The sequence below is a fragment of the Sardina pilchardus genome, chromosome 22 (assembly GCF_963854185.1).
Source record: "Sardina pilchardus chromosome 22, fSarPil1.1, whole genome shotgun sequence".
NCBI classification, from domain to species: domain Eukaryota; kingdom Metazoa; phylum Chordata; class Actinopteri; order Clupeiformes; family Clupeidae; genus Sardina; species Sardina pilchardus.
In genome coordinates this window covers 10904509-10918163 of record NC_085015.1, presented here as the reverse complement: position 1 = coordinate 10918163, position 13655 = coordinate 10904509, and the positions used below count along the sequence as shown (strand labels likewise).

General features: G+C 39.9%; 1 protein-coding gene across 1 annotated transcript; it reads left to right on the top strand.

Moving 5' to 3' along the window:
• Positions 1–2218: 2218 nt before the first annotated feature.
• Positions 2219–12870, top strand: plaub (plasminogen activator, urokinase b). The gene is made up of 14 exons (XM_062525528.1): positions 2219–2264; positions 4748–4935; positions 5835–5935; positions 6056–6116; positions 6452–6556; positions 6751–6916; positions 7193–7290; positions 7382–7417; positions 7709–7747; positions 8085–8274; positions 8802–8950; positions 10501–10641; positions 10956–11104; positions 11800–12870. Exons 3-14 carry the CDS (start codon positions 5879–5881, stop codon positions 11992–11994), a joined length of 1386 nt encoding a protein of 461 aa, XP_062381512.1. The 5' UTR covers positions 2219–2264; positions 4748–4935; positions 5835–5878; the 3' UTR covers positions 11995–12870.
• The last annotated feature ends 785 nt before the right edge of the window (positions 12871–13655 follow it).

The following is a 13655-nucleotide window of genomic DNA, read 5'->3' as shown; positions in this document are numbered from 1 at the left end:
CAATTGCAATAAACATTATCATAAAATAAATTAACAACTCACAGTTGTCATATATAGCCAATATAAAAATACTACTAATCAAAGAAATATGGGACAATAACAATAGCAGAGTTTTAATTAATATCTTAAAATAAAAGTGTGGCAAAATTGAATAGAACAGTTTAGTGTCCTTTTCAAGACCTATGTTACACAATTTGAACCAAGCTTCTGGCTGTTCAAGTTGAACTAAACAAAGGAGCAGGCTTCAGTTTTTTATGTCTTTTCTTAGAGTACTTGGCCAAACTTATACTTTACATCAAAGAACAAAAAAGGCCAACGTGTAGTTATACTTACCTTGTGCAATAAACGTGTTTTTAGGCAAAGTGCAGCCTTTTTTCTTCTTTGATGTTAAGAATAAAACTAAGACAGATAACAATACAATGCATTGCTTTGCATGTCCTTGTCTCTGTAAAAGATTTGTTTTGTATTTAACTTTAAAGTTCCAGTGTACGTAGTGGATGGAAGGCTTCAGATGTTTATGGTTCTTAGCAACTTTTCTACAAAGTGACTTACAACATTACATTAACATTAGAATGAGCAGTTTAAAGTCATATAGCCTAAATAATAAAAAATAATAATAAAACAATATTGTTAGTAGACTAAATAGCATTTAACAGAGTAATAACAATTATCATAAACATATGCAAACCAAAATGCTGTAAGAATCAGTCAGTTAGAAAAAAAAAGTTTCAACAAACATTGTGTTGTTACCAGGCCCGCTGCTGAGCTTCTGGAGGCCCTACGCTTAAATGGACAGGGAGGCCCCCAAACGCCAACAGCCCCCCCCCCCCCCCCCCCCCCCCCCCCAACTACTGCTGCTGAATATAAAAAGTGACTCAAAAACATGTGAATCATCTTAAATCTTCTGTTCATCTGTAAAGCACGTCGTTATTTCATAGCCATCTAGTAGCCTGTGTATTTCACAATGATATGGGAAGCACATTAGCTATTATATTAGGCTATATTAATTTTGTGGAACATATACAAAACCTTATGTCTATAGGCTACTCTAATTTTACACATTAAACAAAACCATGAGGCATTTTGTAAATAACCAAACGTAAAGATACCCTAGCACATTTTGGCCCAATACCAAATGAAATTGAATGGAGATAGGCTACTGTATTACATGCATGTGCCTTAAATAAGAGTTCTGAAATAATACTCACTATTCTTGATACATTCATCAGCCTGTCTAACTCCTGTCTAATCTCTGATCGCTGATCATGTTGTGTCACCTCAGCCTATGCAGAAAAGCTTTGGACAGAAGCAGCAGTGCTAATCTTGCACTGCACTTTGCACAAACTGCTAACTAGAATTTCGTTGACTTCGTATTGGGTGACAAATATCTACATTGACGACTGTCAACTATTTGCAAACATGTCACATGCATTGTGAAATCTAGATTTTACATAATTTAGGGCTTAGAGCTACATCAAATCCAACTAGGTTGCTGTCGTTAGCTAGCGTTAGCAAAATAATTAAAACACGAGTAAACACGAACCTACCAGCAAGAGCTGCACAAGCGTCATCTCTCAGTTTTCTTTTCTTTTCTTTCGTTTTCCGTGTCAAATCCATATTGCCTGGTACTTCCTTTTATGAATCACCATTCGAATTCAGCTTGAATAAAGACGGGTTTTATTATTATGGTAAACTTCAGGCAGAAGGATGCGCCGATTTGAAAACACAGAACTTTGAAGGCTGTACCATTTCAGGGAAGCGGGGAGAGACTCTTTTTATATATTAGGTAAAAACATCTAATTTGCCCGAATTGAGTGATAGATTACACAATTAAGAAGGAATAACGATGGGCATGTTCATAACTTATTTCTATATTTTTTGTAATGTAATAATATATTAATTATCATTACAAAAAATTAGCAACTTTAATTTTGGGGGCCCCCGCCAGGTACTTGGGGCCCTACGCGCTCTGCGTACTCTGCGTATGCGGAGCGGCGGGCCTGGTTGTTACAGTCCTTCAATAGGCCTAGTTTCATTTTTAAGGAACAAGATCATCTTAATAATATAAGTTGTACATCATCCTCATTATGCATTTGCATCGTCATGACCTGCATTGTTCTTTTCTTTTCAGAAGGTTATTTGTATTGATGTGCCGTTTCCACTTCCATGCCCAGAGGGAGTGAAGCATCCTGGGTAATGAGCTGTGTGTAATGTCTTCCTGAAAAAGCAAACTTGTCAGGGTCATCCAGCATCCAAAGACTTAGGTAATGTAATCACTAAAAAAAAAATGTTGTTGTTTACCTACAGAATGAATTTTTTGTGTGCATGTTGAGACTTAACACGCAGAGCAGGGTTGAGATTCTGGCTAGAGATTATGGTTCTGTCTTGCCAGATCCACATCAAGTGAATGATACTTCGTTTCTAATCAGTGCACTGAAGTGTGTGTATTGATTAAAAATGGATTAGATCAAGTGGATTGCATGAGGTTTGACAAATGTGACAGAGAAGGTCAATCTGGTGTTTTAATCGCGCTGAGGGGGATTTCAGCACAAATCAGATCCTCATATGCAATTGTGTGGAAAGGAGGGCAACTCTGATGTGGATACATAAAGCCTTTCACTCAACCACTCACCATATCTGGGAGACAAGTCGAGTCAAGTCAAGGAGTGCTTTATTGTCATAACATACATACAGCATTTTGCACAGACGAAAAGTTCCTCATCTACCACTGTAAGGTGCAACATGTACCAAAACAGGTAGGGGATAGTCATACAGTACATGCTAAATGTACTCTCTCTCTCTCTCTCTCTCTCTCTATCTCTCAGAGAGACCTACCTGTTGTGGTGCATGTTGCACCTTACTGTGGTATGAGGAACAACATTTCGTCTTACACACACACGCACACACACACACACACACACACACACACACACAAATACATGTATAGAGGAGAAAGAAGATGGTCAAAGTACAAAAAACAGGTGGGATGTCGGGGAAAAAAAAGAAGCAGAACTTTGACATATGAATTGTATAAACAGATAGCTAAAAAAGACAAGAAATGTTCCCAGTAATGATGTTGTTAGGCCATTCAAGCAACCATTCTACAGTTAAACAGTTCAGGACAACACAGATATATATATATATATATATTTTTTAGTTGCCTTTTCAGACAAGTCTCTACATGAAAAGCTAAATCTCATGTAATTACATGTGTTATAAGACTGCATTCCCTGATGTGCAGGTTTGCAGACGTCACATCAATAGAGTGCTTCTCTTAATGATGTCAAGTGTCTTTTTTTTTTGTCTTGTTTTGTTTTTTCCTTCCTTCCTGCCATTTACCAAAAGCTCTTATCAAGAATTACAGTGAACTAAGTCCCGGGACGGCCTACTTGGAATAATGTGGGGTTAGCGGTTAATGCTGGCAGCTCCTGGGTTTCAATGTTTTAGTGCCCAGACATACTTGACAACAGGCCAGAGAGGGTTAAAGCAGAGATAGTAATGAAGGATCTTTGACTAGGCCATCACTACCACTTCCCCTATGCTTTAAAAGTTCTAAAACAGTAAATTTGAGACTTATCTTCCAATGACATTATTCTTTTTCATATCTAGTCCCTATACTGTCTTTAGAAATACAATGCCATCTGTGCTTGATCAACTACAGTATATAATGTTTCAGTGATTATAGACGGCTGCAGAATACACACATACATGTGTTCATGTACAATAGACATACGTATGCTGTTTATCCTTATGTCTATATCTGTGCCATACGTACTGCCATCATCCTTCCATGCCTTGTCTCTGACCTCAGTTTTTTAAGCTTTCCACCCCTTCACTTGTCTTGTGTACTTTTGCCTACCCACCTCTGTATTGTCCTTAATCTTGTAAAATGTGTGTTTTCTGAAAAGCACTATAGGAAATAAATGTATTGCGTTCGAACAGTATGTCTCGCAGTTTTACTAGTGGTTGCTGTGGACGTAATTCTGCATCACCGCAGCTATGTGGCTGACCAAGTCAGGCTGAGGGAACATATTAACCTTAAAAAATTCTATTAAGTTATATTTACTTGCCTTTAACAACTTTCCGGCGTATGTGAAACAAAGTGTCTCATTCCGAATTAAAACATTTTAATGAGAAAACACAAATTTAGAAGTTCCAATGTGTCCCCCCACGCACACCAACACATTGTTCCACAAGCAAGAATTTTGGGAAAATTACTGAAAGCTAATGAAAGCTAAATTTAGAACAAGTGTGTCTTCTTCCCATAAGCTTTTAAGAAGACAAATCACTTGTGCCCATAGCATCAGATCTCCAAATGTTGAATTCAAATGAAACTTGGTAAACCATTTGGGGTTGATATAATATACCAACCCCAAATGGTTTACCAAGTTTAATGTATATTTTATATATATATACTGTATATGAGAGAGAGAGTACAATATATATACAGTATATAAAATTGATCATCAAAGTGCATCTTTTCTCCTCCAGATTTGAACTTAGTTTTGAAATATGTATATGATGAGCAGCATAATTGATATGTACTCGTGCTTGGGAATGATTTAGTTATGGGGATTCCAGACAAGTCGTTTAAACTATAGAGCGGCTGAAAATAAAACAAAAAAAAACAGTCATCATTATGTTCTTTGGGTGCGGGTGTGAGTGCGGGCCACTGCGGGGGTGTAATTTTGGTCAACCCTGAATCATCAATGTGAATCATTGATCCGGGTTTCTGTTGCTGGAGCAGGGCTTCCCACGGGCCGAGCCCTGGCTGTCACAACACCAAATGTGCCAATCCGTCAGCTCCTGTGGGCCAGTCTACTGTCATCCCTCCCCTTTATAAGAGAAGGACTCTGACAGGGAGAGCCCAAAGCTGCCCAAACCTACAACAGAGATACAGCATACAGAGACATACAGCAGACGCATCCAGGAAAGGTAAGCACTCACTTTCCACGAGACATTTTACGTTTACATTTCTTCAGATAGCAGACGCTTTTATCCAAAGTGACTTACAGAAAGGAAATAACATGTTACAGTGTTACAGTGCAAAGAAGACCTTAGCTTGGAATTGCTATCGCTGTAGGGTTGGGTTGGTTGGTTAATACTACTAGGGATAAGAGTGCAGAGATAATAAGTATTAGTCAAGTGTGGTAGGAGGACAAAGTGGTTGAGAAGGAGATAGAGGAGGGAGTACATGGTGTGTGTGTGTGTGTGTGTGTGTGTGTGTAAGGCTGTTAGAAGTGTTAGGAGATCCTTGGAAGAGTTGGGTCTTCAAGAGCGTCTGGATGAACTTGATGAGGAGTTAAAGCTTTGCAATAATTTACAATCAAGTTATTGGTTTGGTAAATTTAGTTTGTTTTATTGTTGTTTACATTCTTAACAGTTTGCCCAGTTTAGATGGTGTTTATCTGCTGTGTATTGAAGTTCTAGTGTTTATGTGCACAGCAGACAATAGATGATGAATATAAACACTTGTGTTAAGTTGACATAGTTTACTGTTGGTTCTCTGTGGTTCTGGCTGTGTCTACTAAGCTCTCTGACTTTCTGCTCAATTTATATGGAATGGTCCTTGGTATGTCTCCATTTCCGCATGTGTGTTTACACGGAAACCCCTGCAAGACCTCTATCTTCCAAACACACACGCACACACACACACACACACACACACACACACAATCGCACACCCACGCGCACACACGCACACACGCACACACACACAAGTCACTGGTTGTTGTAGCAACAACTGGCCTACTTCCAGTATCCAAAGCTTGTCTTATTCAGAGCAGATGCCAAGGCACTCATGCAGCGTAAATCTCTGTCCATTCTGTCTGCAGGTCTGAACAAACCTCACAGCTCAAGTCGGAACAAAAAGGAGAGGATGCAGATCTTATTCTGTCTGGTCGCAGCTCTGACACTAGTCAGTCGAATCTCAGCAGTAAGGGAAACTTTTGTCCTCAATTTGAACAATCATAGAACCGTAATGTTGGTCTATGACTCATGAAAATTAATATGTGGTGTCCGAGAGAGAGCATGATTTATGTTCTTCTCTTTGCAGAGAAACTTAAGAGAGAAAAGACAGAATGTCTACGTGTTTACTACAGATGATACAAGTACAGGTATGTGTGTGTGTGTGTTTTGATTGGGATCTTTATGCATGTCTACACTGTATATGTCTTGTCCTGCCTACAGTATGTACCACCTGTCTATACTTGTATATCTGTATATCACCTTGTGCTTTCTGCTTTTTTGTACTTCTGGTTAGATGCAAACTGCATTTCATTGTCTTTGCACTTTGTACTCTGCGCAATGACAAAAGAAAAAGTTGAATCTAATCTGATATGTACATATACAGTACAAATCACAGGGTCTTTTACAGTCTGCATATTGACAGGATTTTGGAACCAAGAGGTACGGCCAGTTTTAAAACAGTTTTGTTCTTATTCTCCTCTAGAGCATTCTTCTCTTTGCCTCAATGGTGGCAGTGCCTTAATCTACGAGGGGGAGCATGTCTTGTGCATCTGTCCCGATGGAATCTCGGGAGAGTTCTGTGAAAAAGGTGAGTCTTTCTTGAGCCACCGAAATGCAACCCAATAGGGTGCCATGCCATGCTTGTTTTCACACCTTGTCTGTATGTTCTGGCGAGTTATTCGAGACACTCACTCATACCCCCCACCCCACCCCCCCCCCACCCACCCACACCACCACCACCACCACCACTCCCCTCCCCTCTCTGCTCATTCTGCGTTCCAGTCGCCTCTCCTCCCGCTGCTGCTTCTGCCAACTGCTACAGTGGAATTGGGCTTTTTTACGAGGGCACAGAGTCTCGGTCCCGGAGCGGTCGGAGATGTCTCAGGTGGAACTCCGACATCAGTAATGGAAATACGTGGACGTCTAGTTTAAAACGGAACTACTGCAGGTTAGTTGAGTCAGAGGGATTTTTTTCCACCTTCATGATGCTCATGATGCCCATGAAGTTAGTCACCTGATTAAAATGAGGGCAAGTAGAGTCAATCATAAGACATTCTCCAAATTCCCCTGTGTTTTCTCCAGTCTCGCTGATAGACATGCCTAGATTTTTTTATCATTTATTCATGTTCACAACATTACACACTCAGAAATGGAAGATACAGGTCTTTTCCAACCATGTAAGACTTTGTAGATATTTACGCTAAAATGTTTGTTGTTAATGCAGGAATCCCGACTACAGCCGTAAGCCATGGTGTTACGTAAAAACAGCATTTGGTACCATTAAAGAATACTGCAACATCCAACCCTGTGCTAGTGTGCCTGGTAAGAGAATTGTGCACAATCATTGATATGATAAATAAAGTTGCTTATGTGCTTTCCTGAACACTAATCTGAAAATCTCCTTAACACACAGTATGGCCAACATCTTATCCCAGCAACCCAGACAATGGTAAGCTATATGGATTCCATAATTAACCATCTTTCTCAGTGATCTTGTACATTATCATCTAATACACAGAAGAATATAATGATGAATAACAATAAGTATTAAATAATTAGTATTCAGTTTCAAGAATACTTAATATTTAATTTTGAATTATGGCTTATCTTTGCCTATATAATTGTTAGATACAGGAATAAATTATTAGAAAATTAAGGAATAGATCACCTGTTCAGATCAGTTATTATCAGCATTGGTCTTTGTGTTCTAAACTAACACATATTAATTTCTTCAACACAGCTAGACCAAGTGTCCCTCAACCCACCCAACCAGGCACTGGTAAGCTATGAGCTTTTCAACATTTTCAAAATAGTGTTATTGAACTTCAACATTAATCCTAATACCATTAATACTAAAGTATTTGTCAGCTTAACTTTAGTAGCAGTCATGCTTATTGCCCAAGTTACTGTGGGTATTTCGAAAGATACAAGAAGTAGGCCCTACAATGTTCACAAATCCCATCCCCTGAAACTTATGTAATATTCCCATACATTTCACAGTCAGTTACTTTTCGCAAAACCCAGCTGATCCCTTGTTGGGAGTGAGGCTTACTGATTTACCATACACAGACTTAGCAAGTATAGTGTTTTACATTCCTTTGTCTTTTACATTCCAGAGCCCACCTGTGGCGAGAGACAAAACAAGCTGATGAAGATCGTGGGTGGATCCGTGACACCTGTGGAATCCCAGCCATGGATGGCAGCCATCTACTGGAAGAGTTCCTCCCGCCGGAAGTCCTTCCTCTGCGGAGGCAGTCTAATCGCCCCCTGCTGGGTGCTCACGGCAGCACACTGCTTCCCCGATGGGTGAGGGCCTAGCACACTTACTGTATGCAGATAGAAAAATGAAAGAATTGTATCATTATGTATCTGCTTCAATGGAGCATTTCCTTGTTAAGCATGATGCTAGTCAGTTATGCTAACTTGGGGCATGTTTTGTTATGTTTGAATAGATTTTCCTCACATATCAGCAGTAGTCAGTAGGCCTACTTTTCATTACCCGAAGCTCTCTGGCAGGAAGTGAATAAAAAAGAATAGTACCAGAAGGGATGAAACTACTCTCTAGGAACGAATAATAGATATTTGATATTTTGTATTGGTCAATCATATATGGCCGCACATTTTAGGTGAAGGGGAAAATAGTAATATTTGTTAGGCTGTTGCTGTTAAGAAGTTAAAGATACATGCAGTAGATTAGTTGTTTGCTTGATGGCTTGATGCAAATAGATTTATTGATTGACTTCCTGGTTAGTTAGTTGGTTGGTTGGTTTGTTGATCATCTGATTAGTTAGTTGGTTGGTTGGTTTGTTGATCATCTGATCATCTCTCCACAGTCAGAGGACCAAAGCCAACAAAGTGTCTGTGATCCTTGGGAAGAATGCTATCAACGAGACAGCAATGAATGAACAAACATTTGACGTCTCTGAAGTAATTGTTCACGAGGAATTTGACAACAGTCAGGGAAGCTTCAATAATGACATAGGTAAGTGTCATCATGCGTAAGTAACAATCATATTTCATTTGAATCTGCTCTGCACGTACTTCCTGCATCCTCAAGTAGTTCAGAATGAGTAATTAGCCTAGTTGTGTAACGTAGGCCTATAGTGTCTGTCAGGTCAGAACATTTACTGTTGCAGCTTAGCATGTTTTGTGCAGCACAATCCTACAGGAATGGCAAAATATGGAAACAAAATTGATCAACATTGTGTACAAGACAGAAGCAGAAACAGCTAAATAAAATCCTTAAAGGTTATTTCTTTAGCAGAGCTATAGACAACTCATATGGCAACTTAAATGACAAGTCATCTGGCCTTCAGTTCTCCAAGAAGAACATGCCCTGTCTTGCCTCCTGCCATCCTTAGAACTGCCACTGTAGTGATGAATAGGCTATGTCCAAAAAAAAGGTGGCACACCCTTTCTATTAATTTGACCGACTCAAACAGTTTGTTAGTCATTTGACAGGAACCACAAGGTCTCTTTATTCAGGCTGATGTCCTGACCGTGACGTGACCCTTGGTCTCGTTGTTGTTTCGTGTGGTTAGGCAGCTTCATCAAATGCTGATGCATGGGTGGTCTGTGGCTTCTCGCCACATGACAATGTGAAACATGACCATAACCTGTTCTCAAAAACTGAGCGAGAGAGAGCAAGCGAGCGAGAGAGAGATAGACAGAGAAGGAGTGTGTTTGCAAAGGGTGTATATACGGATACTTGCTGATTTTGAGTGGGAGCAAAGAGACATCTCCTTGCGTGGGATTTAAGAACTTTAAATTGGTAAGCAATGTATTACTCTAAGTATTACTCACATCTTCTCATCTCACACTGTATTGGTTGGGCTCTGATAAAGATGTTTTGAGCTAATGGCGCCACATCCAGCCCCCTGAAGGTTCATGCCAAACGGGTTTTCTCTGAACAGTTAAATGTGAAAAATTTTGTGTAAACTGTTTGCGAGTGTTCACAAACATTTGTGTAGAACTCACAGCAAACAGAACATAGTTTACAAACCATCATGAGACGTTTGCCTACACTCTTAAACAAATGTGTTGAAAATGACACAACTTATGTTGTTTTTAACACATCTCTATGTCCAGATAGGGTCAACACAGTTCGCATTGTTTCTAGCACATTGCCTCTAAGAGTGTACACAGTATGTGTTGAAAATAACACAAATTATGTTGTTTTTTTACACATCTCTATGTCCAGATAGGGGAAATACATTTTGCGTGGCTTCTGACACATTCGTTTTAAGAGTATACACACACAGTATGTGTTTAAAATATCAGGACTTGTGTTGTGTTGTTTTTTTTAAACACATCTCTTTGTCCAGATAGAGACAACTCAATTTGTGTTGCTCCTAACACACTCGTTTTAAGAGTATACACACACAGTATGTGTTTAAAATATCAGGACTTGTGTTGTGTTGTTTTTTTTAAACACATCTCTTTGTCCAGATAGAGACAACTCAATTTGTGTTGCTCCTAACACAACTCGTTTTAAGAGTGTATGTCCTGATAACACTGTGTTGTGCTCCATAGCCCTTCTGAAGATCCAGTCTTCGACTGGACAGTGTGCCAAGGAATCCAAAACCGTGAGGACAGTGTGCCTACCAGTGGCCAATCAGATTCTGCCTGCCGGAGATGCCTGTGAAATCGCTGGGTATGGGAAAGAGAAAGAGGGTAAGGTTACTGGCAAGGGCCAAGTTCTACACGCCAGTTGGACAGCTTCATAACTTATCACATGGGCCAATGCCAGCTGGACAGCTTCATAACTAATCACATAGGCTGTCCATGAATGTCAATTAAAGTACAGCTGAGCACAGTATATCTGAATCTCTGAATGTTTAACACTCTGTAAAGCGTGAGACATGTGTAATGTTTTGGTGCTATATAAGTGAAATTAAATTGAAAATTGAAATGAAGTATATCACAGATATTCTACAAATGACAGGGCATGACCTGTTGTGTTTTAAATGTGACTCTTTTTTCTGTAGGTTTATGGTACTATTCCCAGTATTTGAGAGAGGGGAAAGTGGACCTCATATCCCAGGACGTGTGCTCCAGTAAAACATACTACGGAAACATGATCACAGACAACATGTTCTGTGCGGGCAGCCCCAACTGGTCCACAGATGCTTGCAAGGTATGGGAAATCTCATTGTCAGAAACAGTATGTAATATAGGAATAGCTCTTATAAAGTCTCATATGAAGGATTCATTTTAGACCATACATTTGAAATATTTTCATATTATCACAATATGGTCACTAGGGACCAGTCCATTGGTCATGTGCACAACCAAAGTAGATCCAAAGAAGACCAAGGCTGTTATTTTTCAAATTATTACTTAATGTTGCCACTCTTATCCTCCAAGCAATAGTATTGACAGATACATTAGTATCTCCTAGCTAAGGTCTCCTCAGCCCTGCAGCTTGAATGCTATTCTCTTTCTAGGTCACTTTGATTCAGATTCAGAAAGCTCTATTTGTCCACACACTGGGCAATTCAGTTTCCCAGTACCTGGTCTTAATAAATAAATAGAATAAATAAAGGGTATACAAGCATCTGTTAAATTAATAACTACCGTAATTTCCCGACTATTAGCCGTGGCTAATACATTGATTTTGCAAAATTTCTTCAGCTATGAGGTTAATACACAGGGACAGTTAATATGGTATCAATATGGTTTTGTTTCTTTTAACTTGCATAAAACACTGTCCTGCGGCTTATACACAATGCGGCTTATATGCGGGAAATTACTGTATAAATTTGAATTATGGTAATTGACTGACACTCGATTGCTCATTGCTTTCGGTATGTTTCTGTGTGTGTGTAACAGGGAGACTCCGGGGGTCCGCTGGTCTGCGGAGTGAACGGTCGCATGGTGCTCTTCGGCGTCATCAGCTGGGGGGACGGCTGTGCCAAGGCATTCCGTCCGGGGGTGTACACCAGAGTTAGCAACTACAACAGCTGGATCGCCAAACACTCGGGTCAGGTCTCTCCGAAAGCAGACACGACGCGTTTACGGGAGTGAGGGGGGCGGGCGAGGGGCTCATCCCACTTCCGAGCTGTGACATGCCGTCTGACTGCGTTAATCATTGAGAGTTTCTCACCGTGATGGGTTATGAGTCTGCTGTGTAGCAGATAAGGAGAGGTTGTCAACACAAAGCTCTTTTGAGCCAGTTGAAAGTAGTGTGTCAGACATTTTCTTCTAACATGTAACAACATGACTTGTTTTCATGAAAAAAAACAAGAAATAAAATTAGGACTACACAATCTATCTCAGAACTAATCCGTTCACATCACTACTAGAGAAACTAGCCTACTAGAGAAGGTCATAAGTTCAGTGACACATGGTTTTAGTTGGAAGCAATTTTGGTGTGTGTCAGAACGTTCCTGAGGGAAAAACTGCGAATGTCAGACATGCTACCAGTACTCTTGGTGCTGTAAAAATCTTGTGGTTGATTCATGTAATCCACTAATTAACTTATTTAACTATATAAGTCTGGAATTGTACACACGTTTGTACCTTCAGCCTCAACTACTCCCACACTATACCACAAGTTGTCGCATGAACCCTCTCAACTATATCATAGTGTAGGAGGTCACGTTGTTTTATATGCTGAATCATTTAAAACGCTTCTGCAAAAGTCTAATTTAGATTTGGGGCGAACTTAGCCATCGTCACCTTTCTGTGAATCACTGCTGCTTTAGTTTTTATCTCAATCTTGAACCATGACCACTGCTATTTCATGTCTATATATTATATAATGTAAATAGAGTATATTTTATATCTACTTTGTGTGTGCAGTGTGTGTCATTACTTTTATCAAATGTGCAGTTGCAGTTTATGTTTTCCTTCTCTTTTTTTATGTGACACTTTTATCAAATAAATTATTTTCTCATAGTTCTTTTGATCTTGTCTGTATTTACTACTGACTCGTTTAGAATTGTGTTCTTTTAAAACAGGACCCAGACCCAGGCCAAGGCCACCCGCATAACTTGCTATCATATGAGTGAATGATTTGGTCTCAAAAGAGCTTTTTAAAATTCAGGATGATAAATTATTTTGAAAAGGAACTTGATCCAAAACAACAGACCTCACACACACACACACACACACTAACACACACACACACACACAGACACACACACACACACACACACACACACACACACACACACACACACACACACACACACACACACACACAGTCTCACACACACAAACACACACACCACACACACCACACACACACACACACACACACACACACACACACACACACACACACTGTAATCTCCAGTGAAATGCTCTTTGGACGTGACTCATCAGCAGCAGCAGCTTGTGTTTTGGTGACTGTCCATAACATCCATCCGTCTACCACCCACTGGAGCGCTCCACTCAGGCTTCTGGAATCTTCCTTGACCCACGGAGTTACCGCAAGTGCTGACCACAACACTTTGAACATTTCAAAAGGCACTTCATGGCCCATGGCGCGCGGCTAGACCTGGGTTGGACAGAGGATTATGATAGGGTTCCACTCGATCTTGTTTGCATCTCTGACTTGGACAGAGATTGATGTGCTGTTTTGGCAGTTGTGCTCTGTGAGTTTTCCAAGGGCTTAAAGATCTGTTTGGAGCGGTGAAAATGACATCATTGCTAAAAAAAAAGTCTGAAGTGTTTCCACAGTT